Source organism: Onychostoma macrolepis, chromosome 14 (assembly GCF_012432095.1).
Source record: "Onychostoma macrolepis isolate SWU-2019 chromosome 14, ASM1243209v1, whole genome shotgun sequence".
In the NCBI taxonomy this organism is placed as follows: domain Eukaryota; kingdom Metazoa; phylum Chordata; class Actinopteri; order Cypriniformes; family Cyprinidae; genus Onychostoma; species Onychostoma macrolepis.
In genome coordinates, this window is record NC_081168.1 from 23,901,850 (window position 1) to 23,927,923 (window position 26,074).

General features: G+C 40.1%; 3 protein-coding genes and 1 pseudogene across 5 annotated transcripts in view; all 4 read right to left on the bottom strand.

Annotated features, from left to right (window-relative positions):
* Positions 1–26,074, bottom strand: part of LOC131553663 (protocadherin alpha-C2-like) — a 120,902-nt gene that overhangs the window by 29,968 nt on the left and 64,860 nt on the right. The window contains exon 1 of one of the 3 annotated variants that reach the window (XM_058798486.1): positions 16,211–18,589. The exons of the other annotated variants lie outside the window; for them this stretch is intronic. Within the exon in view, the coding sequence (XP_058654469.1) occupies positions 16,211–18,589 (2,379 nt within the window). Of the gene's footprint in view, positions 1–16,210; positions 18,590–26,074 lie in introns of those variants that run through there. 3 annotated transcript variants of the gene reach the window in all.
* Positions 743–25,381, bottom strand: LOC131553669 (protocadherin alpha-3-like; annotated as a pseudogene).
* On the bottom strand, positions 12,568–15,201 carry LOC131553670 (protocadherin alpha-8-like). The gene has a single exon (XM_058798505.1). The coding sequence runs from the start codon at positions 15,194–15,196 to the stop codon at positions 12,794–12,796; it is 2,403 nt and encodes an 800-aa protein (XP_058654488.1). The 5' UTR covers positions 15,197–15,201; the 3' UTR covers positions 12,568–12,793.
* On the bottom strand, positions 18,769–21,802 carry LOC131553929 (protocadherin alpha-3-like). The gene is made up of 2 exons (XM_058798908.1): positions 19,270–21,802; positions 18,769–18,792 (listed from the first exon to the last, which is right to left on the bottom strand). Exons 1-2 carry the CDS (start codon positions 21,640–21,642, stop codon positions 18,769–18,771), a joined length of 2,397 nt encoding a protein of 798 aa, XP_058654891.1. The 5' UTR covers positions 21,643–21,802.

Consider the following 26,074-nt stretch of genomic DNA (forward strand, 5'->3'; position numbering starts at 1 on the left):
CAATTAGCTGAACTGTATCTTCGTAATGTGCTTATGAAATCAATTTAATGCTCTGTACAAGCCAGAGTCAGTGCAGGACTGTAATGAAACCTTTGCTGCTGACACTCTTACTCACACTGCTGGTCAACAAATATCAAGGTTGCAACCTCTGCTCATATAAGCAAACTATCACAAACACACACATATACCGCTCACTCTATAAACAGCATGACTGTGTTTGCGGTTGTTGTCACAGTGACTCTTGTCCTCAGCAGAACTGGAGCACAGGGTGGGGCTTCGGTGTGATTGACAGTGATGATGTCAGAACTATGAGCTCAGCCTGCAAACCATGGGCTCCTGCAGCGCAGAACGGAAAATTACCGGCCCCTCCCCCCACTACATGTCCCATCTCTCTCTCCCTCTCTTTGGATTTTTCTCTCTACCTTTTATCCCATCTCTCCTTCCTCAACACCCCCACTCTCCTCCCTTTCTTTATCCCTCTTTTTCTCTCTCCCTTCCCCCTCTTGTTCTCTCACACAGGCAACATGCATCCACTTAGAAGGAAAATCTCAGCTGGTGCAGAGACAATAATAGAGCTGAATTCTGCTTTGTGTGGTTCTGTTTAATGCAACAAAACACAGCAAACCTGCAGGTGTACTGTAAAACAGCAGATGAGATAACATTAAGAGACAGATATATATATAAACACAGACAGTGTGTGTGTGTTTACATATAGCTGTGTATATATATACCATAGTATGACCAAAGGTAGAACATTAATATGTTGCTTGGAGACCATCTAAAGCATCCTCATGCATGTAACTGGTGCAATCCGCTAAAGTGTACAACAGAGACAAACACAACCAGATCAACCTAAAAGCATAGGGATGATAGAGAGAAAGCATCCAACTGGCCATTAACATTATCAAACCATGCAAAATAAATAAATAAATATATATATATATATATATATATATATATATATATATATATATATATATATATATATATATATATATATATATATATATATATATATATATATATATATACACACATACACACACACACATATATATACATATAGAGGTTTAATTTGTGAATGAGACAGCACTATATATGGGGACATAAGACAGCCCTTCTCCAAATTACAGGCTGTAGAAATGATCCGTATTGCTCCCACCCTGCTGAGAGGCCTCAGCTGCAAGGAGAGACAGTTTGTGGCTGGACTGCAGTTAAAATTTTAATCTACTGAATCCTGTTTACAAAATAAATTTAAAAGAAAATTCCATTGGGAAATAGCTTCTAAAATGATTGAAAGGCACACAGAGAGGTTGAAAAGGAGTACCACCAATAACGAGAACTGCCTGCAGTAAGTTAAAAAAAAAAAAGCAATAAAATAGAGAAAAGGCATGTGTTCAGTAAGATAGCATTGGCAAATATAAGCCTAGTAGTAGCATCCTTTGTTGCGGTTTATATGCCAGAGATCATCCAAAGGGAGCACAGAAGCCGGGCAGGCCTCCTTAACCAACATGACACAGGCAGCGACAAATCCTCTCTGCACGTGACAGCCGTCTGACTCATGTTCAGACCTAGAAACAAACGTAGTAATCTCTGCATAATATGAGTGGCCAGAACTGGGGAGAAAAAAGCAATAAAGAAAAAATAAAACAACAATAAAATAGCAGCTGCAAATATGAGGAAAAACCCTTGAAACTGATCTGTATAGTTTGGCCAAACATAATATTTGGTATTCCATATAGGCACCATAATAATTACTGCTCAATTCAGCTCACTGTTGCTGGACAGATTCAAACTATGCTTATCAGTGTTTTTCAGCACCATGGAGAGCTCTCGGTCTCAGTCAATCTAAAAAGGCCCATGATTCTGCAGAGGTGTTAGGAACTCAATACAAGACTTAGAACTATGTAAAACACGCATAGGAACTTCGGGGGGGAAAAAAATAAAAATATAAAAATTAATTGGACAAATAGAGGCCCCCTATAAAGGCTTACCTTTTCTTTATTAGGTAGTGTTTGTGTTCTTGTAAAAGTGTCTCCTCCATTAATACTGATCAGTTCTGCATCTGCAGGCGGAAATGGCGCAGGGAAAACCACTACGTCACTCTTCAGTGTGTCGGAGCTAAAACACACGTCATACTGCTGAGTAGATTTGGAGTAAGACCAGCTCCCGTCAGGGTGAGTGGTGATCATCGGGGCGCTGTACCTGCCCAAACTGCTGTCTGTCCTGTGGCATTTTACAGCTATCAAACTGATGAGACTCAGGAAAAAGATGACGGACACGCACACAATGGCGATCAGCAAATACAGATTTAAATCCGAGAAACTCTCCTCCTTTATCGGCGCGTGTCTGAATGGAGTCTTGACATCACCTGCGCTTTCAACAACCACAACATCAATAGACACAGTCGCTGACAGTGAGGGCTCTCCGTTATCACAAACCAAAATGACCAGCGGGTGAGTTTTCAGGTCATTGTCACTCATTCTCCTCTTAGTCCTGATCTCCCGCTGCTGGTTCCGATTCGGAACAGATTGTTTCCTTTGGGTTCAGAGATGTGGTAAGACAGCAGCGCATTGTACCCAGAATCTGCATCTACAGCCCTGATCTTGGCCACAAAGTAGCCCGCATCAGCAGAATAGGGAATGTTCTCTGTGTTAACGGAACCGAGCTCGGAATAGGGCGCGAGAATCCCGGGATTGTTGTCATTCTCATCCAGGATAAAAACATTGACAGTCACGTTACTGCTGAGCGGAGGAACACCAGAGTCTGTGGCCTGAACTTTAAACTCAAATGTTTTTGTCTCCTCATAGTTAAACGACTGTAAACTGTGTATATCTCCACTATCAGAGTTTATACTAACAACAGAATATGTATTTCCAGATTTATGAAGTGGTTCCAATAATACATAAGTAACTTTGGAATTTTCATCTAAATCTGGATCAACAGCTGAAAGAGTGTAAATGATTTGGCCTTTAGGGCCATTTTCTTTTACAAATATATTAATGACAGGATTTGGGAAACGTGGCGGATTGTCATTAACATCAGATACATATACTGTAAAAACACGAGTGGCAGAAAGAGGCGGAGTCCCTTCATCTGACGCCATGATTGTGACATTATATCGATCAACACGCTCTCTATCCAAAGGCCCGTCCACTACAAGAGAATAATAGTTTTTATACGACGATTGTAATTTAAAAGGAACATCACCTACCACTTTCCCATGCGCATTCCCATTCTTTCCCGAGTCTTTGTCCGATATCGTAATCAAAGCAACCGTTGTTTCTTTTTTAGCATCCTCCCTTACTGTGTTCACTCGTGACGTTAATGATATTTCTGGCTCATTGTCGTTTATATCTAAAACCTCTACTAATATTTTACAGTGCGCGGATCGCGGACTCGACCCTTTGTCTTTAGCCTGAGCATGAATCTCGTATGCATTGTGTTGCTCAAAATCCACACTGCCCTGCACTGAAATCATGCCAGTGGAAGAATCAATTTTAAAAACGCTGTTTGCTTTGTCATCGCTGTCTTGGTGCACTAAAGAATAAATGATTTCACTATTCACACCCTCATCTAAATCAGTGGCATTTAGATTTATAACTAATGTTCCCACTGGTGCATTTTCAACAAGACGCACTTTGTAAAGAGCTTTCCCAAACACGGGTGCATTATCATTCACATCTTGTACATTTATGACTATCTGCATTGTACCTGATTTGGGAGGTTTTCCTCCATCTACAGCAGTCAGTGTGAGCTGGATCACCGGCTGTTTTTCTCGATCTAAAGCTTTCTGCAGCACTAACTCAGACGACACACTCTGCTCTCGTCCGCTTTGTACATCCAGAGAAAAGTGCTCGTTTGGACTCAGCTTGTAGTTTTTAACTGAGTTCGCTCCAACATCAGGGTCCGATGCTCTAGGCAACTGAAATCGGTCTCCAATAAAGGACAATTCTGAAATATTAAATTGCTTAGAAATCATACGAAACGACGGAGCATTGTCATTAATGTCTAAAATGTTTATCTCAATGCGAAACAGGTTTAACGGATTATCAACAATGGCTTCTAAATTCACTGAACATTGCGGTGAAGCTGGACAAAATTCCTCCCTGTCTATCTTTTCGCTGACAAACAGAACACCGGTTTTCAAATTAACCTCAAAATAGTTCCTTCCCAAAACTGGGGGGATATGAAATCCGCGTGATTCAAGTTCTTGAACATTCAAATTAAGATCCTTTGCGATATTTCCAACAAACGTCCCCGTGTTCACCTCCTCTGAAACGGAATATGAGATCTGTGCTGAAGCTATAGACAGCAAGAGCAGCAAAACCAGACAAAAAACGGTCCCGCCAAGAAGAATTATCCGAACCATTGCGAATCTACTTCGTAAATATTAATAAAACATGTTCCTTTCTTTGGTTAAATTATCCTATATGCCCATTTGTTTCGATGCTTACAGCCGTAAAGACGAAACAGAACAAAGCGCATAAGCACGCGCTCAAAGGAGATTGAGGAGGAGCCAATGTGGACGCGCACAAAAGTTGCAAAACACTTCAATACTGACACCAAGTGGCTTCGACAGAAAACTATAACATGACACTATCAGTTAAAACATTACTTTTCTCATTATCTGTACATTTTAGAAATATGGCAAAAAAAATTTAGTTTTAAGTTAGTTTTTTATTTTACGATGAAAAATGAAAAAAAAAATAAAATAAAATAAAATTAAAAAAAGAAAAATTGCTTTATATGTTATACCTTACCTTTTCTTTATTAGGAAGGGTTTGTGTTCTGGTAAAAGTGTCTCCTCCATTAATACTGATCAGTTCTGCATCTGCAGGCGGAAATGGCGCAGGGAAAACCACTACGTCACTCTTCAGTGTGTCGGAGCTAAAACACACGTCATACTGCTGAGTAGATTTGGAGTAAGACCAGCTCCCGTCAGGGTGAGTGGTGATCATCGGGGCGCTGTACCTGCCCAAACTGCTGTCTGTCCTGTGGCATTTTACAGCTATCAAACTGATGAGACTCAGGAAAAAGATGACGGACACGCACACAATGGCGATCAGCAAATACAGATTTAAATCCGAGAAACTCTCCTCCTTTATCGGCGCGTGTCTGAATGGAGTCTTGACATCACCTGCGCTTTCAACAACCACAACATCAATAGACACAGTCGCTGACAGTGAGGGCTCTCCGTTATCACAAACCAAAATGACCAGCGGGTGAGTTTTCAGGTCATTGTCACTCATTCTCCTCTTAGTCCTGATCTCCCCGCTGCTGGTTCCGATTCGGAACAGATTGTTTCCTCTGGGTTCAGATATGTGGTAAGACAGCAGCGCATTGTACCCAGAATCTGCATCTACAGCCCTGATCTTGGCCACAAAGTAGCCCGCATCAGCAGAATAGGGAATGTTCTCTGTGTTAACGGAACCGAGCTCGGAATAGGGCGCGAGAATCCCGGGACTGTTGTCATTCTCATCCAGGATAAAAACATTGACAGTCACGTTACTGCTGAGCGGAGGAACACCAGAGTCTGTGGCCTGAACTTTGAACTCAAACGTTTTTGTCTCCTCATAGTTAAACGACTGTAAACTGTGTATATCTCCACTATCAGAGTTTATGTTGATCATGGATGTTACCGGGCCGCTTTTCGAGCTTTCTAGTAAAGCATATGTTATCCGAGCATTATCACCTACATCAGGATCAAAAGCAGATACTGTATGAATAACGGCTCCAATCTGACTGTTCTCTTTCACATAAACATTAATGACGGGCTCTGGAAAGCGCGGCGCGTTATCATTCACATCAGAAACGTGTACAGTAATGACACTGGTGCTAGAGAGAGGCGGAGTCCCTTCATCAGTAGCTGAGATAGTCACGTTATACTCAGACGCGCGCTCTCTGTCTAAAGGCCCATTAACAACTAAAGTATAATAATTCTTGTACGAGTTCTGAACTTTAAAAGGAGCAGAACCCTGAATCTCCAAAGTTACCTGTCCGTTTTTACCAGCATCACTATCAGAAACGGTTATCATTCCAACCATTGTGTCAATCGGGGCATCTTCTTTAATAGTGCTCACTAAAGACGTCACAGATATCTCTGGTATGTTGTCATTGACATCCACAACCTCGACCAGTACTTTACAGTGTGCTGCTTTCGGGTTATAACCTCTATCTTTTGCTTGTACTCTGAGTTCGATTGCATTCCTCTGCTCGTAATCCACATCTTTTTTTACAGTAATTTCACCTGTTTCTGAGTTTATCGAAAACGCATCAACATTTTTGTCATTGTTGTGATTTACTATTGAATAAGTGATTTCACCGTTCACACCCTCATCTAAATCAACTGCTTGAACCGTTATAACGTGAGTACCACGTGCCGCATTTTCTGTTATTTTGGATTTATACAAAGATTTACTGAAAACAGGAATATTATCGTTAACATCCACAACGTTAACTATAATCTCTGTTGTACCAGATTTGGGAGGTTTTCCTCCGTCTACAGCGGTCAGTGCGAGTTGGATCACGGGCTGTTTTTCTCGATCTAAAGCTTTTTGCAATACTAATTCAGCAGACACACTCTGATCTCCTCCGCCCTGTACATCCAGAGAGAAGTGTTCATTTGGACTCAGCTTGTAGCTCTTCACCGAATTACTGCCCACATCTGCGTCAAACGCGCTTTGCAATGGAAATCTTTCTCCTGGAATAGCTGATTCGCTGACATTCAAATATGTTACTGATGTCCGAAATGCTGGTGCATTGTCATTAATGTCAACAACATTTATTTCAAATCTGTAAATATTCAATGGTGAGCTAATCATGGCTTCTAAAGGCAGAGAACATTTAATATTCTGCTCGCAAATCTCTTCTCGATCAATTCTCTCTCTGACATGGAGAATTCCAGTTTTAGTATTAACATCGAAATACCTCTTGTTCGGTCCCGGAACAATATGAAACCCTCGAACCTCAAGGTCCTGAATATTCAGATTAAAATCCTTCACCAAATTCCCAACTGTAGTGCCTGTGTTTGCTTCCTCCGACACTGAATACACCAGCTGTCCGCCCGCTATATTCCAAAGCCAACACAGAAAGTACACAGAAATCCAAACCCGAAATATCGATTGCCCTTTGGATGCCATTGCCTCTAAATCTTCTGAATATGCCAAAATCATACAAATACGACAGCATAGTATCCGAGGGAATGCTCAAACGAAACCACGCACTACAGCAGCTTCCACACACAATGGCGAATTCTGAACAAAGCCTCTCTGCTCCGGAAGCTACAAAATGAGGCGGAGCTTAGTGGAGTCAGGAAAATTCTGGTGTAAAATGAAAGACTGGTGACATCGTGCGGACAACTGCGAACTCCACTGTTTCTAAATAAAATATGTTGATATCTTTAAACCTTCGGTTATAGGAACATAAAATTAAAATAAATTTGATAATGTTTAGAATGGAGGAAGTGTCCAGATCATACAGGCTATAATCAGAACAGTGGCATTGAATTCACACACTTAACAAGCCAATTTAATAACTGGGGAAAAAAAAGTACAAGACAGGTTAAGAGAACCTGAAACGGACATATTACTTCTAGTGCAGGGTTTGTTAAACTTTTTTTGTTTGTTTTTTTGTCAGCCAAACACCTCTGCCTTAAATTATCTACTTAAAGTACCCCCTGTGATTTTAAGTATATATTTCAATAATTTAATGGCACATTTTCTGCATGTCTATTTTAAAAATATTTATTTCTTAACCGTTTTAAAGTTCTTATCAGAATTAGTTTGCATAGCTATTGTTATTAGAGATATAAAATGCCATGAAAAATTTCATCACCATTATATAGTAACCAAAATGATCAGAGTTATCAATATTATCACTGTATTGTTCAAATGTGCTGGAATTGATCAAGACGTACTCATACACACACAGAAATTGTTGAAAATTCCAACAAATAAAAAAAAAATTAAAAATACAAATTGGTTGGGTGACTTACAGCATGACATATCTACTAACATGTATCGCGTTCAAATAAAGTTTTGATTAAAAAAAAAAGGTTTTATAAAATGATAACTCACATTTCACCCTTTAAATCATTTTTATTTTTCAAGAAAAGGATGAGTCAAAATGATACATTATAGTGACTTTATCTGCTTCATAAACAATTCTACATATGCTACTTTATTATAGTGTTGAAATTTTTAGAAGGCACATAAGTTTGTTTTCCATCAACCAATTAAGAGCTACAACAAAATTTTGGTCCAGATTTTGCATTGGTCTGAACAAAAACAGTAGACAGGCTGAATAAAAAATTAAATCCACTGTCTGACAGCACGTGCTTATGGAACAGCAGAAATAGAGCTGTTTTCACGGTAACCTCTGTAAACAAAGCAGCGCTTGCGATCATAAACCCTACTTTATTACACATTTCAACCTTATATTTTATATTTCAAAATTATTTGAATATTTCAATTTTATAATTCAATTCTAATTATATTAATTAATAGCTTTTCATCAACTCACGAACCCCCTGAATGAACAGCAGAAAAGAACATATGCGTTTTCAGCACCATGGACAGAGTATATCAGTGCAAAATAAGATAAAACTGCAGTTTAAACCTTCGTGCAACGACAGTAGATTAATGTAGGGAGAAATAAGGTAGAACTAATTCTTATTTCCCCTCAAATTTGATATAAAATCACCTGAATTAGCAATATAGAGCACGAAAATTCAAAGTAGAAACAGCAGCTCTAATTAAAGCGTTTTCCTCACGTGTAATACAAATCTCTTACCTTTTCTTTATTAGGTAGTGTTTGTGTTCTTGTAAAAGTGTCTCCTCCATTAATACTGATCAGTTCTGCATCTGCAGGCGGAAATGGCGCAGGGAAAACCACTACGTCACTCTTCAGTGTGTCCGAGTTAAAACACACGTCATACTGCTGAGTAGATTTGGAGTAAGACCAGCTCCCGTCAGGGTGAGTGGTGATCATCGGGGCGCTGTACCTGCCCAAACTGCTGTCTGTCCTGTGGCATTTTACAGCTATCAAACTGATGAGACTCAGGAAAAAGATGACGGACACGCACACAATGGCGATCAGCAAATACAGATTTAAATCCGAGAAACTCTCCTCCTTTATCGGCGCGTGTCTGAATGGAGTCTTGACATCACCTGCGCTTTCAACAACCACAACATCAATAGACACAGTCGCTGACAGTGAGGGCTCTCCGTTATCACAAACCAAAATGACCAGCGGGTGAGTTTTCAGGTCATTGTCACTCATTCTCCTCTTAGTCCTGATCTCCCCGCTGCTGGTTCCGATTCGGAACAGATTGTTTCCTCTGGGTTCAGAGATGTGGTAAGACAGCAGCGCATTGTAACCAGAATCTGCATCTACAGCCCTGATCTTGGCCACAAAGTAGCCCGCATCAGCAGAATAGGGAATGTTCTCTGTGTTAACGGAACCGAGCTCGGAATAGGGCGCGAGAATCCCGGGATTGTTGTCATTCTCATCCAGGATAAAAACATTGACAGTCACGTTACTGCTGAGCGGAGGAACACCAGAGTCTGTGGCCTGAACTTTGAACTCAAATGTTTTTGTCTCCTCATAGTTAAATGACTGTAAACTGTGTATATCTCCACTATCAGAGTTTATGTTGATCATGGATGTTACTGGACCGCTTTTCGAGCTTTCTAGTAAAGCATATGTTATCCGAGCATTATCACCTACATCAGGATCAAAAGCAGATACTGTATGAATAACGGCTCCATTCTGACTGTTCTCTTTCACATAAACATTAATGACGGGCTCTGGAAAGCGCGGCGCGTTGTCATTCACATCAGAAACGTGTACAGTAATGACACTGGTGCTAGAGAGAGGCGGAGTCCCTTCATCAGTAGCTGAGATAGTCACGTTATACTCGGATGCGCGCTCTCTGTCTAAAGGCCCATTAACAACTAAAGTATAATAATTATTGTACGAGTTCTGAACTTTAAAAGGAGCAGAGCCCAGAATGTTTAAGGTTACCTGTCCGTTTTTATCAGCATCACTATCAGTTACAGTTATCATTCCAACCATTGTGTCAATCGGAGCATTTTCTTTAACAGTGCTCACTAAAGACGTCACAGATATCTCTGGTATGTTGTCATTGACATCCACAACCTCGACCAGTACTTTACAGTGTGCTCCTCTCGGGTTATTACTTTTATCTTTTGCTTGTATTCGGAGTTCTATTGCATTACTCTGCTCATAATCAACGTCTTTTTGCACAGTAATTTCACCTGTTTCAGGGTTTATCGAGAAGGCATTTACATTTTTGTCATTGTCGTGGTTGACAATTGCATAAATTATATCACCGTTTACGCCCTCGTCTAAATCAACAGCTCGAACCGATATCACATGAGTACCAGGCACCGCATTCTCATTGATTCGCGCTTTGTACAAAGACTTACTGAAAACAGGAATATTATCGTTAATATCCACAACATTAACAACAATCTGCATTGTACCGGATTTAGGTGGTTTTCCTCCGTCTACAGCGGTTAGTGTGAGTTGGATAACAGGCTGTTTCTCTCGATCTAAAGCTTTCTGTAGCACCAATTCAGCCGACACACTCTGCTCTCCTCCGCTCTGAACATCCAGAGAAAAGTGTTCATTCGGACTCAGTTTGTAGTTCTTTACCGAATTAATTCCAACATCAGCATCAAATGCTCTGTTTAACGGAAACCTCTCTCCCGGAAAAGCTGATTCACTGATATTCAAATTTGTTATTGATGTCCGAAATACTGGTGCATTATCATTAATGTCAATAACATTTATTTCAAATCTGTAAATATTCAATGGTGAGCTAATCATGGCTTCTAAAGGCAGAGAACATTTAATATTCTGCTCGCAAATCTCTTCTCGATCAATTCTCTCTCTGACATGGAGAATTCCAGTTTTAGTATTAACATCGAAATACCTCTTGTTCGGTCCCGGAACAATATGAAACCCTCGAACCTCAAGGTCCTGAATATTCAGATTAAAATCCTTCACCAAATTCCCAACTGTAGTGCCTGTGTTTGCTTCCTCCGACACTGAATACACCAGCTGTCCGCCCGCTATATTCCAAAGCCAACACAGAAAGTACACAGAAATCCAAACCCGAAATATCGATTGCCCTTTGGATGCCATTACCTCTAAATCTTCCGAATTTGCCAAAGTCATAAAAATCCGACAGCATAGTAGCCGAGGAAATATTCACACGAAACCACGCACTACAGCAGCTTCCACACACAATGGCGAATTCTGAACAAAGCCTCTCTGCTCCGGAAGCTACAAAATGAGGCGGAGCTTAGTGGAGTCAGGAAAATTCTGGTGTAAAATGAAAGACTGGTGACATCGTGCGGACAACTGCAAACTCCACTGTTTCTAACTGAAATATTTTGATATGATTAATCTTTCGCTTATATGAGCGTAAAATTAAGATATATTTGATAATGGCTAGAATGAAGGAAGTGTCCACGTCCTACTGGCTATCTAATCATAACAGTGGTATTGAATTCACACACTTAAGCCAATTTAACAACTGAAACAAAAAAGAAGAAAAAAAGTACAAGACAGGTTAAGAAGACCTGAAACGGACTTATATTACTTCTTTTGCAGGGGTTGTCAAACTTTTTTTGCCAGTCGAACACCTTTGGCTTAAATTATTTATTTAAAGTAGCCCCTGTGATTTTAAGTATTTCAATAAATTAATGGCACATTTTTTCGCATGTCTATTTCAAAAACTTTTTTTTTTTAACCGCTTTAAATTTTTATCAGAATTGGTTTACATAGCAACATTAGAGATATAAAATGGCATGAAAATTTCATCACGATTATAGTAACCAAAATGATCAGAGTTGTCAATAGTATCACTGCATTGTTAAAATGTGCTGGAAATGTTCAAGAAGTACTCATACACACAGCAATTTAGTTGAGAACCAACAGATATTCAACAAATAAAAAATATTGGTTTGGTGATTTGCAGCATAACGTTATCTGCTAAAATGTATCGCGTGTTCAAATAAAGTTTTGACAAAAAAAAGTTTTATAAAATGTTAAATTTCACATTTCAGGCTTTAAATATTCTTTTTTTTTTCAAGAAAAAGATGAATCAAAATGATACATTATAGAGAATGTATCTGCTTCATAAACAATTCTACGTACTCTATTATTGTAGTGTTGAAATGTTTAGAGTGCACATTAGTTTGTTTTCCATCAACCAATTAAGAGTTACAAAAAAATAAAAAATAAATAAATAATAATAATAATAAAAACCTTTAGTCCAAAACAACAACAAAAAAACATCAGACAGGCTGAATAAAAGCTTAAATCCACTGTTTGACAGCCGGTGCTTATGGAAGAGCAGAAAAAGAGCTGTTTTCACGGTAACCTCTGTTAACAAAGCAGCGCATCATAGACATTGCTTTATTACACATTTCAACCCAATAAATTATTTGTTTATTTAAATTACATTTAAATAATTATATCTTTTTTTAATGAATAGCTTTTCATCAACTCACGAACCCCCTGAAAGGACAGTAGATACGAACATATGCGTTTTCAGGACCATGGACAGAGTATATCAGTGCAAAAGAAAGTAAAAACTGCAGTTTAAATCTTCGTGCAACCAGAGTAGTTTAATGTAGGGAGAAATAAGGTAACACTGATTTCTATTTCCCCTTAAACCTGATATAAAATCACCTGAATAAGAAATATAAGGCACGAAAAATTAAAAGTAGAAACACCAGTTCTAATTAAAGCGTTCTCCTCACGTGTAATACAAATATCTTACCTTTGCTTTATTAGGAAGTGTTTGTGTTCTGGTAAAAGTGTCTCCTCCATTAATACTGATCAGTTCTGCATCTGCAGGCGGAAATGGCGCAGGGAAAACCACTACGTCACTCTTCAGTGTGTCGGAGCTAAAACACACGTCATACTGCTGAGTAGATTTGGAGTAAGACCAGCTCCCGTCAGGGTGAGTGGTGATCATCGGGGCTCTGTACCTGCCCAAACTGCTGTCTGTCCTGTGGCATTTTACAGCTATCAAACTGATGAGACTCAGGAAAAAGATGACGGACACGCACACAATGGCGATCAGCAAATACAGATTTAAATCCGAGAAACTCTCCTCCTTTATCGGCGCGTGTCTGAATGGAGTCTTGACATCACCTGCGCTTTCAACAACCACAACATCAATAGACACAGTCGCTGACAGTGAGGGCTCTCCGTTATCACAAACCAAAATGACCAGCGGGTGAGTTTTCAGGTCATTGTCACTCATTCTCCTCTTAGTCCTGATCTCCCCGCTGCTGGTTCCGATTCGGAACAGATTGTTTCCTTTGGGTTCAGAGATGTGATAAGACAGCAGCGCATTGTAACCAGAATCTGCATCTACAGCCCTGATCTTGGCCACAAAGTAACCCACATCAGCAGAATAGGGAATGTTCTCTGTGTTAACGGAACCGAGCTCGGAATAGGGCGCGAGAATCCCGGGACTGTTGTCATTCTCATCCAGGATAAAAACATTGACAGTCACGTTACTGCTGAGCGGAGGAACACCAGAGTCTGTGGCCTGAACTTTGAACTCAAACGTTTTTATCTCCTCATAGTTAAACGACTGTAAACTGTGTATATCTCCACTATCAGAGTTTATGTTGATCATGGATGTTACAGGACCGCTTTTCGAGCTTTCTAGTAAAGAATATGTTATCCGAGCATTATCACCTACATCAGGATCAAAAGCAGATACTGTATGAATAACGGCTCCAATCTGACTGTTCTCTTTCACATAAACATTAATGACGGGATCTGGAAAGCGCGGCGCGTTATCATTCACATCAGAAACGTGTACAGTAATGACACTGGTGCTAGAGAGAGGCGGAGTCCCTTCATCAGTAGCTGAGATAGTCACGTTATACTCAGACGCGCGCTCTCTGTCTAAAGGCCCATTAACCACTAAAGTATAATAATTCTTGTACGAGTTCTGAACTTTAAAAGGAGCAGAGCCCTGAATTTTTAACGTTACCTGTCCGTTTTTACCAGCATCATTATCAGTGACGGTTATCATTCCAACCATTGTCTCAATCGGAGCATCTTCTTTTACATTGTTAACCAAAGATGTTACGGAGATTTTTGGAACATTATCGTTAATGTCAACAATTTCCAGTAGCACTTTACAAAGAGCAGCTCTAGGTTTATGCCCTTTATCTTTTGCCTGCACGCGGAGCTCCACAGCATTTTTTCTTTCGTAATCTACATCACCTTTGACAGTAATCTCGCCAGTTTCAGGATTTATTGAAAATGAATCGACATTTTTATCATTATCGTGGTTAACTAAACCATAAACAATCTGACCATTTACACCCTCATCTGGGTCGCTGGCCTGAACTGTAACAACAGACGTACCGGGTGGCGAGTTTTCATTTACGCGAGCTTTATACAACGATTTACTGAAAACAGGAATGTTGTCGTTGACATCTTCAACATTTACGATTATTTGCATTGTTCCTGATCTGGGAGGTTTTCCTCCATCTACAGCGATGAGTGTGAGCTGAATTAATGGCTGCTTTTCTCGATCTAAAGCTTTCTGCAATACTAATTCAGCAGACACACTCTGTTCTCCTCCGCTCTGAACATCCAGAGAAAAGTGTTCATTCGGACTCAGTTTGTAGCTCTTTACCGAATTACTTCCCACATCTGCGTCAAACGCGCTCGGCAGAGCGAACTGCTCCCCTGGAAAAGCTGATTCTGAAATATTTAGTGTTGTCTTTGAGGTACGAAATAATGGTGGATTATCATTAATATCTAGTACATTTACCTCAAATCTATATATATTCAAAGGCGAGTTAACAATTGCTTCTAGAGGTAAAGAACACTTCAAATTCTGTTCACATAGCTCCTCTCGGTCTATTCTCTCCTTAACGTGAAGAACACCAGTCTTTAAATTCAAATCGAAATACCTTCGGTTGGATTCCGACACGATTTGAAATCCACGTCTCTCAATGTCCTGTAAATTCAAGTTAAAATCCTTAGCTAAATTTCCAACTGCCGTGCCTGGATTTGCCTCCTCTGTAATGGAATACACAATCTGCCCATCTGTAAAAATCCCAAAGCGAAGAAAGACACTGAAAAATATCCACACGTTCAAAATATGTCCCTCTTTTAAAGCCATTTTTACCAAACCATTGCCGTGTATGTTAAATCACCGAAATTCTCCCGCATGACTGTAAAACGTTTTCTGCTAAATCCAAGAGTGGACTGTTTCCGAGAACAATGCCGTACGACTAACAAAGCCCTTATCCAGGAAGACATAACAAGAAAAATAGGAGGAGCCTTGTCTTGTCAGGAATGCTCAAACAACAGGCAGATACTGACATCGCGCGGTCAAAACTGAGCATCACATCAAGAAAGCAAAACATTGTTTTCAACCAACCAACCAACCAACCAACTAAGATAGATAGATAGATAGATAGATAGATAGATAGATAGATAGATAGATAGATAGATAGATAGATAGATAGATAGATAGATAGATAGATAGATAGATAGATAGATAGATAGATAGATAGGAAAAACTATTTGATGTATATTTTTTCAAGTTCCAAACTATTTCAGATGAATGGCAAATAAACAAATGTTCAAAATATCAGTGAAAGAATTACTCAAACAGCACAAAGACACACACAAAGCAGAACAACGGACAGGAAGCGAAGGCAAATTAACGTAGACGAAAAGAGGCTTAAAAAAAGATATGTGTGGAAAGAGAAAGTTTGCTCTGCAAACCTCTTACATTAAACAGTTTGTATTCAGCTAAATTGGTCACCTCGTACGAAAAATGTAGAATGATTGATTGATTGATTGTCTGTATTGCATAATAATATGAAATCTTCAGTTCCAAGATAAAAACGCATTACATGTGTTATACGACAGGACAAATAACAGTTACCTTTGGATGCAAAGTGTTCAGCACCACGATGAGCTCCAGTTATACCAACAATAAACAATGCAATGTCCAGCATATCTATCGTGTTTCATGTGCATTCTAAACTAAAAACTACAATATATTGTAACTATAAACAAAATATTAAATAATCAAGACAACGGAGAGAATGCCAATTAGATATGTAGCTCAAATTCATAAGACTCAGTTCACCAATAAAACAAAATATGTAATCTCTTATCTTACCTTTTCTTTATTAGGAAGTGTTTGTGTTCTGGTAAAAGTGTCTCCTCCATTAATACTGATCAGTTCTGCATCTGCAGGCGGAAATGGCGCAGGGAAAACCACTACGTCACTCTTCAGTGTGTCGGAGCTAAAACACACGTCATACTGCTGAGTAGATTTGGAGTAAGACCAGCTCCCGTCAGGGTGAGTGGTGATCATCGGGGCGCTGTACCTGCCCAAACTGCTGTCTGTCCTGTGGCATTTTACAGCTATCAAACTGATGAGACTCAGGAAAAAGATGACGGACACGCACACAATGGCGATCAGCAAATTCAGATTTAAATCCGAGAAACTCTCCTCCTTTATCGGCGCGTGTCTGAATGGAGTCTTGACATCACCTGCGCTTTCAACAACCACAACATCAATAGACACAGTCGCTGACAGTGAGGGCTCTCCGTTATCACAAACCAAAATGACCAGCGGGTGAGTTTTCAGGTCATTGTCACTCATTCTCCTCTTAGTCCTGATCTCCCCGCTGCTGGTTCCGATTCGGAACAGATTGTTTCCTTTGGGTTCAGAGATGTGGTAAGACAGCAGCGCATTGTACCCAGAATCTGCATCTACAGCCCTGATCTTGGCCACAAAGTAGCCCGCATCAGCAGAATAGGGAATGTTCTCTGTGTTAACGGAACCGAGCTCGGAATAGGGCGCGAGAATCCCGGGATTGTTGTCATTCTCATCCAGGACAAAAACATTGACAGTCACGTTACTGCTGAGCGGAGGAACACCAGAGTCTGTGGCCTGAACTTTGAACTCAAACGTTTTTGTCTCCTCATAGTTAAACGACTGTAAACTGTGTATATCTCCACTATCAGAGTTTATGTTGATCATGGATGTTACAGGACCGCTTTTCGAGCTTTCTAGTAAAGAATATGTTATCCGAGCATTATCACCTACATCAGGATCAAAAGCAGATACTGTATGAATAACGGCTCCAATCTGACTGTTCTCTTTCACATAAACATTAATGACGGGCTCTGGAAAGCGCGGCGCGTTGTCATTCACATCAGAAACGTGTACAGTAATGACACTGGTGCTAGAGAGAGGCGGAGTCCCTTCATCAGTAGCTGAGATAGTAACGTTATACTCAGACGCGCGCTCTCTGTCTAAAGGCCCATTAACAATTAAAGTATAATAATTCTTGTATGAATTCTGAACTTTGAATGGCAACGAATCGCGGACCTTAAGCTGAATTTCACCATTTTTTCCCGCATCATTATCCAGTACAGTTATCATGCTAACCACTGTACCATTAGATGCATCCTCCTTAACAGTATTTACTAAGGAGGTAACAGAAATTTCTGGTGTATTGTCATTAATGTCCATTATCTCCACCAACACTTTGCAGTATGCTGCTCGTGGTTTATGGCCTTTGTCTTTAGCTTGTACTCTAATTTCAACAGCAGCGCCTTTTTCATAGTCCACAGTGCCTTTCACTGTTATAAGACCGGTTTCAGAATCTATCGAGAATGCATCTACATTGATATCGTTATCTTGGCTCACTAATGAATATGCGATTTCACCGTTTAGTCCCTCATCTGGGTCACTGGCGTGAACTTGGATTACGGATGTGCCAAGCGGTACGTTTTCTACTACTCGAGCTTTGAATAGAGGTTTACTGAACACTGGAATGTTATCATTGACATCCTCAATGTTAACAACTAGATTTACTGTTCCTGATCTGGGAGGTTTTCCTCCGTCTACAGCGGTCAGTGTGAGCTGGATCACCGGCTGTTTTTCTCGATCTAAAGCTTTCTGCAGCACTAATTCAGCAGACACACTCTGATCTCCTCCGCTCTGAACATCCAGAGAAAAGTGTTCATTTGGACTCAGTTTGTAGCTCTTTACCGAATTACTGCCCACATCTGCGTCAAACGCATTCGGTAATGGAAATCTTTCACCTGGAAATGCCGACTCTGATATATTAAAATATTTAACAGGAGAGCGAAATGTAGGCAAGTTATCATTAATATCTATAATGTTTACTTCAAAGCGATAAACGCTTAATGGCGCATTAACAATAGCCTCTAAAGGGAGGGAGCATTTTAAGCTCCGTCCGCACAGTTCGTCCCTATCGATTCTGTCTTTAATATGAAGAATTCCAGTTTTTGTATTTAAATCGAAATACCTCTTATTTGATCCAGATACTAGTTGAAATCCTCGATTATGTATGTCCTGTAAATTCAAGTTTAAATCCTTTGCAAGATTGCCGACTGTTGTTCCCGGGTTCGCCTCTTCCGACACTGAATATTCAATCTGCCCGTCCGCGATACTTCCAAAGGAAAACAGAATATAAAAAAGTATCGTTGGAAGACAATCATGGACCAAAGCTATTGCCATTTCTGTTTAAAAACACAGGCAATATTCAGCAGCATATCAGCATTACGTTCTAGTTTCGTCTATTATCCACTAAAACAGAGAGGAGGCTGAGAGCTGGAGCATCGTCCGAACAAAGCCATCTGATGCTACACCCGCTGCGAAAAACAAGGCGGAGCCATGCAAACCCAAAAGCAAAGAGTTTAACCACGGACTGATGGTGACCTCTAGTGGAAGAGCACAACTATTAGACAACTCCAAGCATGTATATAAACCGCTGAATGCGCACGGTAAAAATGTACGATTAACACAGGCTTTTCCAGAAAAGGAATAAATTAATTAATAAATAAATAAATCAGTAAGAAAATAAACCTGGATGTTTCACATTGCTATTGACAGATATACTAAAACTTGCTTTTTTAGAAGTAAACAGGCTTTAAAAAATCTCTTAAGCGTTAAACTCTGGGGTTTTTTTTCTTTAAAAACCCACCAACCACAACATTAAGTAGAAGAAGATGAAGATAACGATGAAGATGAAAAAGAACACTGAAATCACAGATGAAACACCCAGATGGTATAGAGAAAAGATTCAAAGCCGCGTATGATCAATAATAATACACTGTTTCAGTACCACGGACAGCAAAAAGAAGCAGCAGAAAGAAAGAAAAAAATCCTCGCATTTAGCTACAAATTAACATTCTTACCTTTTCTTTATTAGGAAGTGTTTGTGTTCTGGTAAAAGTGTCTCCTCCATTAATACTGATCAGTTCTGCATCTGCAGGCGGAAATGGCGCAGGGAAAACCACTACGTCACTCTTCAGTGTGTCCGAGTTAAAACACACGTCATACTGCTGAGTAGATTTGGAGTAAGACCAGCTCCCGTCAGGGTGAGTGGTGATCATCGGGGCGCTGTACCTGCCCAAACTGCTGTCTGTCCTGTGGCATTTTACAGCTATCAAACTGATGAGACTCAGGAAAAAGATGACGGACACGCACACAATGGCGATCAGCAAATACAGATTTAAATCCGAGAAACTCTCCTCCTTTATCGGCGCGTGTCTGAATGGAGTCTTGACATCACCTGCGCTTTCAACAACCACAACATCAATAGACACAGTCGCTGACAGTGAGGGCTCTCCGTTATCACAAACCAAAATGACCAGCGGGTGAGTTTTCAGGTCATTGTCACTCATTCTCCTCTTAGTCCTGATCTCCCCGCTGCTGGTTCCGATTCGGAACAGATTGTTTCCTTTGGGTTCAGAGATGTGGTAAGACAGCAGCGCATTGTAACCAGAATCTACATCTACAGCCCTTATCTTGGCCACAAAGTAACCCGCATCAGCAGAATAGGGAATGTTCTCTGTGTTAACGGAACCGAGCTCGGAATAGGGCGCGAGAATCCCGGGACTGTTGTCATTCTCATCCAGGATAAAAACATTGACAGTCACGTTACTGCTGAGCGGAGGAACACCAGAGTCTGTGGCCTGAACTTTGAACTCAAACGTTTTTGTCTCCTCGTAGTTAAATGACTGTAAACTGTGTATATCTCCACTATCAGAGTTCATGTTGATCATGGATGTTACAGGGCCGCTTTTCGAGCTTTCTAGTAAAGCATATGTTATCCGAGCATTATCACCTACATCAGGATCAAAAGCAGATACTGTATGAATAACGGCTCCAATCTGACTGTTCTCTTTCACATAAACATTAATGACGGGCTCTGGAAAGCGCGGCGCGTTATCATTCACATCAGAAACGTGTACAGTAATGACACTGGTGCTAGAGAGAGGCGGAGTCCCTTCATCAGTAGCTGAGATAGTCACGTTATGCTCAGCCGCGCGCTCTCTGTCCAGAGGACCGTCTACAACCAGAGAGTATTTATTCTTATAAGTATTCTGTATACGAAAAGGTGCAGAATCGCATATCTTAAGAACAACTGCACCGTTTTTTCCGGCGTCTTCGTCTTTCACGGTGATCAATCCCACCATTGTACCAGTAGCAGCGTCCTCTCTCACTGTTTCAGCAAGAGATGTTACAGAAATTTCAGGTACATTATCATTAACATCAACGATTTCAACTAAAACTTTACAATGAGCAGCCCTTGGTTTCGGGCCTTTATCTTTTGCTTGGACACGAATTTCTACGGCATTCCTTGCTTCGTAATCAATATTCCCTTTAATAGAAATTATGCCACTGACAGAATCAATGGTAAAAGCGTTGGCAATATTGTCATCATCATCACTGCGTATAAATGAATAAATGATTTCTCCATTCAAACCTTCGTCAGCGTCACTAGCATGGACCGTGACAACAGAGGTGCCGGGGGGCGCATTTTCCATAATTCTTATTTTGTAAAGAGATTTGCTAAATACTGGGATGTTATCGTTTGCATCCTCAACATTTATAATAATGTGTGTTGTTCCTGATTTTGGAGGTTTTCCTCCATCTATAGCGGTCAGTACGAGCTGGATAACAGGCTGTTTCTCTCGGTCTAAAGCTTTCTGCAGCACTAATTCAGCAGACACACTCTGTTCTCCTCCGCTCTGAACATCCAGAGAAAAATGTTCATTCGGACTGAGCTTGTAGCTCTTCACCGAATTACTGCCCACATCCGCGTCAAACGCACTTGGTAATGTAAATCTCTCACCCGGGAAGGCAGATTCTGCGATATTTAACTCTGTCTTTGGTGACTTAAAAGTAGGAATATTATCGTTTATGTCTAAAACATTCACCTCCAGTCGATACATGTTTAAGGGGGAGTTAACAATAGCTTCTAATTCCAGAGAGCATTTGCTGCTCCTTCCGCATAACTGTTCCCTGTCTATTCTCTCTTTGACGAGAAGAACACCGCTTTTTAAATTAACACTGAAATACCTTTTGTTTAGGCCTGCAACGATCTGAAACCCACGATGTTCTAATTCTTGAAGATTTAGGTTCAAATCCTTCGCTATATTTCCCACCGTGGTTCCCGGATCAGCCTCCTCCGATACCGAATACACAATCTGCCCGTCGGTAATATTCCAAATTGAGAACGTTGCAATAAAATACATCCACCCTCCGTGTTTCGACATTTTCATTATTCATTCAATAAATCAGTCTCATCCATTCGGTAATATAACCAAACAACGCCGTTATTCCTCACAGCTCATGCAATAACAGAGACAGTAATGTGGCCTTTCACGAACAAAAGCCCCACGTGATGAACTGAACCCTCCCTTACTGAGGAGGAGCTTTTCATAGCTGTGGTAAAATAAAATCCCGGTCTCTAACGACACCGCGCGGACAAATAGAGGCGAAGTAGAGCATTCTGTATAAAGGGACCCAATGTCTTTACAATCACAATAGAAGAATTTCAAACTATTTATATTTATAATTATATTACTGAACAATGTTATTATTGGATAATTAAAATTCAGCAAAAAAACGAATTGTATACTGCTTTATTTTTGTAAGTTGTCAATTCACACTGCACTTCAAGAAAATCAAAGTCAGTAAAAATTAAGTTTCATTACATTAAAAATGTTATACCAAACTTGTCAAAAACATTTATTTCTCTGTCTTTCATTTATTTATTTATTTGTTTGCTTGTTTGTTTTTATTATTTATTTATGTTTTGATGTATTGCATTATGTAAATGTGGTGATTCTCACAACAAGAAAAATGAGGCTTTTGACCGGAGGTGACTAAATCGGCTTTCTTGATGTTTGGGCGCGAGTACCACAAACAGCTCCAAATACATATGAAGTATAAACGCATTGTAAAACAATGCAATGTCAACTGTGCGAAAAGTCTTTGTGTACTGTAAGTGAATAACTACAATATTTTGTGAACTCAAGCAAAACAATACATGACCAAAACAACAGACAGGACAGCAGTTAGACATGTAGCTCGAAAACGGAGCAAAGACTAAATTCACCACAATTTATCCATGGCAATAGTATGAAAGAACAGTGGATTTCGATATTTGAGTTTTCAGCACCACGGACAGAGGGCATTAGCGCAACAGACGATACAAACCTGTGCGCAACAGAAATAAAATATTTAGGAAGAAAAAGGTAATGATTCATAAATTTCCTCCTCTCAATCTTAATATAGAAAAAAAAAAAAAAAAAAATGACACCCAGCAAGAAGAATCGAAAAGAAGAAACATCAGCTCTAAACCACAATAAAGAGAACAAAATACGTTTTCAGCACTTTTAATAAAAATCTCCTACCTTTTCTTTATTAGGGAGTGTTTGTGTTCTGGTAAAAGTGTCTCCTCCATTAATACTGATCAGTTCTGCATCTGCAGGCGGAAATGGCGCAGGGAAAACCACTACGTCACTCTTCAGTGTGTCCGAGTTAAAACACACGTCATACTGCTGAGTAGATTTGGAGTAAGACCAGCTCCCGTCAGGGTGAGTGGTGATCATTGGGGCGCTGTACCTGCCCAAACTGCTGTCTGTCCTGTGGCATTTTACAGCTATCAAACTGATGAGACTCAGGAAAAAGATGACGGACACGCACACAATGGCGATCAGCAAATACAGATTTAAATCCGAGAAACTCTCCTCCTTTATCGGCGCGTGTCTGAATGGAGTCTTGACATCACCTGCGCTTTCAACAACCACAACATCAATAGACACAGTCGCTGACAGTGAGGGCTCTCCGTTATCACAAACCAAAATGACCAGCGGGTGAGTTTTCAGGTCATTGTCACTCATTCTCCTCTTAGTCCTGATCTCCCGCTGCTGGTTCCGATTCGGAACAGATTGTTTCCTTTGGGTTCAGAGATGTGGTAAGACAGCAGCGCATTGTAACCAGAATCTGCATCTACAGCCCTGATCTTGGCCACAAAGTAACCCGCATCAGCAGAATAGGGAATGTTCTCTGTGTTAACGGAACCGAGCTCGGAATAGGGCGCGAGAATCCCGGGATTGTTGTCATTCTCATCCAGGATAAAAACATTGACAGTCACGTTACTGCTGAGCGGAGGAACACCAGAGTCTGTGGCCTGAACTTTGAACTCAAACGTTTTGTCTCCTCATAGTTAAACGACTGTAAACTGTGTATATCTCCACTATCAGAGTTTATGTTGATCATGGATGTTACAGGGCCGCTTTTCGAGCTTTCTAGTAAAGCATATGTTATCCGAGCATTATCACCTACATCAGGATCAAAAGCAGATACTGTATGAATAACGGCTCCAATCTGACTGTTCTCTTTCACATAAACATTAATGACGGGATCTGGAAAGCGCGGCGCGTTATCATTCACATCAGAAACGTGTACAGTAATGACACTGGTGCTAGAGAGAGGCGGAGTCCCTTCATCAGTAGCTGAGATAGTCACGTTATGCTCAGCCGCGCGCTCTCTGTCCAGAGGACCGTCTACTACCAGAGAATATTTATTCTTATAAGTATTCTGTATACGAAAAGGTGCAGAATCGCATATCTTAAGAACAACTGCACCGTTTTTCCAGCATCTTCGTCTTTCACGGTGATCAATCCCACCATTGTACCAGCAGCAGCGTCCTCTCTCACTGTTTCAGCAAGAGATGTTACAGAAATTTCAGGTACATTATCATTAACATCAACGATTTCAACTAAAACTTTACAATGAGCAGCCCTTGGTTTCTGGCCTTTATCATTTGCTTGGACACGAATTTCTACAGCATTGTTTGCTTCGTAATCAATATTCCCTTTAACTGAGATTACGCCACTGACAGAATCAATGGTAAAGGCGTTCACTATACTGTCATCGTCATGGCTTATAAAAGAATACAATATTTCTCCATTTAAACCCTCGTCAGCGTCACTAGCATGGACCGTGACAACAGAGGTGCCGGGGGGCGCATTTTCCATAATTCTTGTTTTGTAAAGAGATTTACTAAATACAGGAATATTATCATTCACATCCTCAACATTTATAATAATTTGCGATGTTCCTGATTTTGGAGGTTTTCCTCCATCTATAGCGGTCAGTACGAGCTGGATAACAGGCTGTTTCTCTCGGTCTAAAGCTTTCTGCAGCACTAATTCAGCAGACACACTCTGTTCTCCTCCGCTCTGAACATCCAGAGAAAAATGTTCATTCGGACTGAGCTTGTAGCTCTTCACCGAATTACTGCCCACATCCGCGTCAAACGCACTTGGTAATGTAAATCTCTCACCCGGGAAGGCAGATTCTGCGATATTTAACTCTGTCTTTGGTGACTTAAAAGTAGGAATATTATCGTTTATGTCTAAAACATTCACCTCCAGTCGATACATGTTTAAGGGGGAGTTAACAATAGCTTCTAATTCCAGAGAGCATTTGCTGCTCCTTCCGCATAACTGTTCCCTGTCTATTCTCTCTTTGACGAGAAGAACACCGCTTTTTAAATTAACACTGAAATACCTTTTGTTTAGGCCTGCAACGATCTGAAACCCACGATGTTCTAATTCTTGAAGATTTAGGTTCAAATCCTTCGCTATATTTCCCACCGTGGTTCCCGGATCAGCCTCCTCCGATACCGAATACACAATCTGCCCGTCGGTAATATTCCAAATTGAGAACGTTGCAATAAAATACATCCACCCTCCGTGTTTCGACATTTTCATAATTCATTCAATAAATCAGTCTCATCCATTCGGTAATATAACCAAACAACGCCGTTATTCCTCACAGCTCATGCAATAACAGAGACAGTAATGTGGCCTTTCACGAACAAAAGCCCCACGTGATGAACTGAACCCTCCCTTACTGAGGAGGAGCTTTTCATAGCTGTGGTAAAATAAAATCCCGGTCTCTAACGACACCGCGCGGACAAATAGAGGCGAAGTAGAGCATTCTGTATAAAGGGACCCAATGTCTTTACAATCACAATAGAAGAATTTCAAACTATTTATATTTATAATTATATTACTGAACAATGTTATTATTGGATAATTAAAATTCAGCAAAAAAACGAATTGTATACTGCTTTATTTTTGTAAGTTGTCAATTCACACTGCACTTCAAGAAAATCAAAGTCAGTAAAAATTAAGTTTCATTACATTAAAAATGTTATACCAAACTTGTCAAAAACATTTATTTCTCTGTCTTTCATTTATTTATTTATTTGTTTGCTTGTTTGTTTTTTATTATTTATTTATGTTTTGATGTATTGCATTATGTAAATGTGGTGATTCTCACAACAAGAAAAAATGAGGCTTTTTGACCGGAGGTGACTAAATCGGCTTTCTTGATGTTTGGGCGCGAGTACCACAAACAGCTCCAAATACATATGAAGTATAAACGCATTGTAAAACAATGCAATGTCAACTGTGCGAAAAGTCTTTGTGTACTGTAAGTGAATAACTACAATATTTTGTGAACTCAAGCAAAACAATACATGACCAAAACAACAGACAGGACAGCAGTTAGACATGTAGCTCGAAAACGGAGCAAAGACTAAATTCACCACAATTTATCCATGGCAATAGTATGAAAGAACAGTGGATTTCGATATTTGAGTTTTCAGCACCACGGACAGAGGGCATTAGCGCA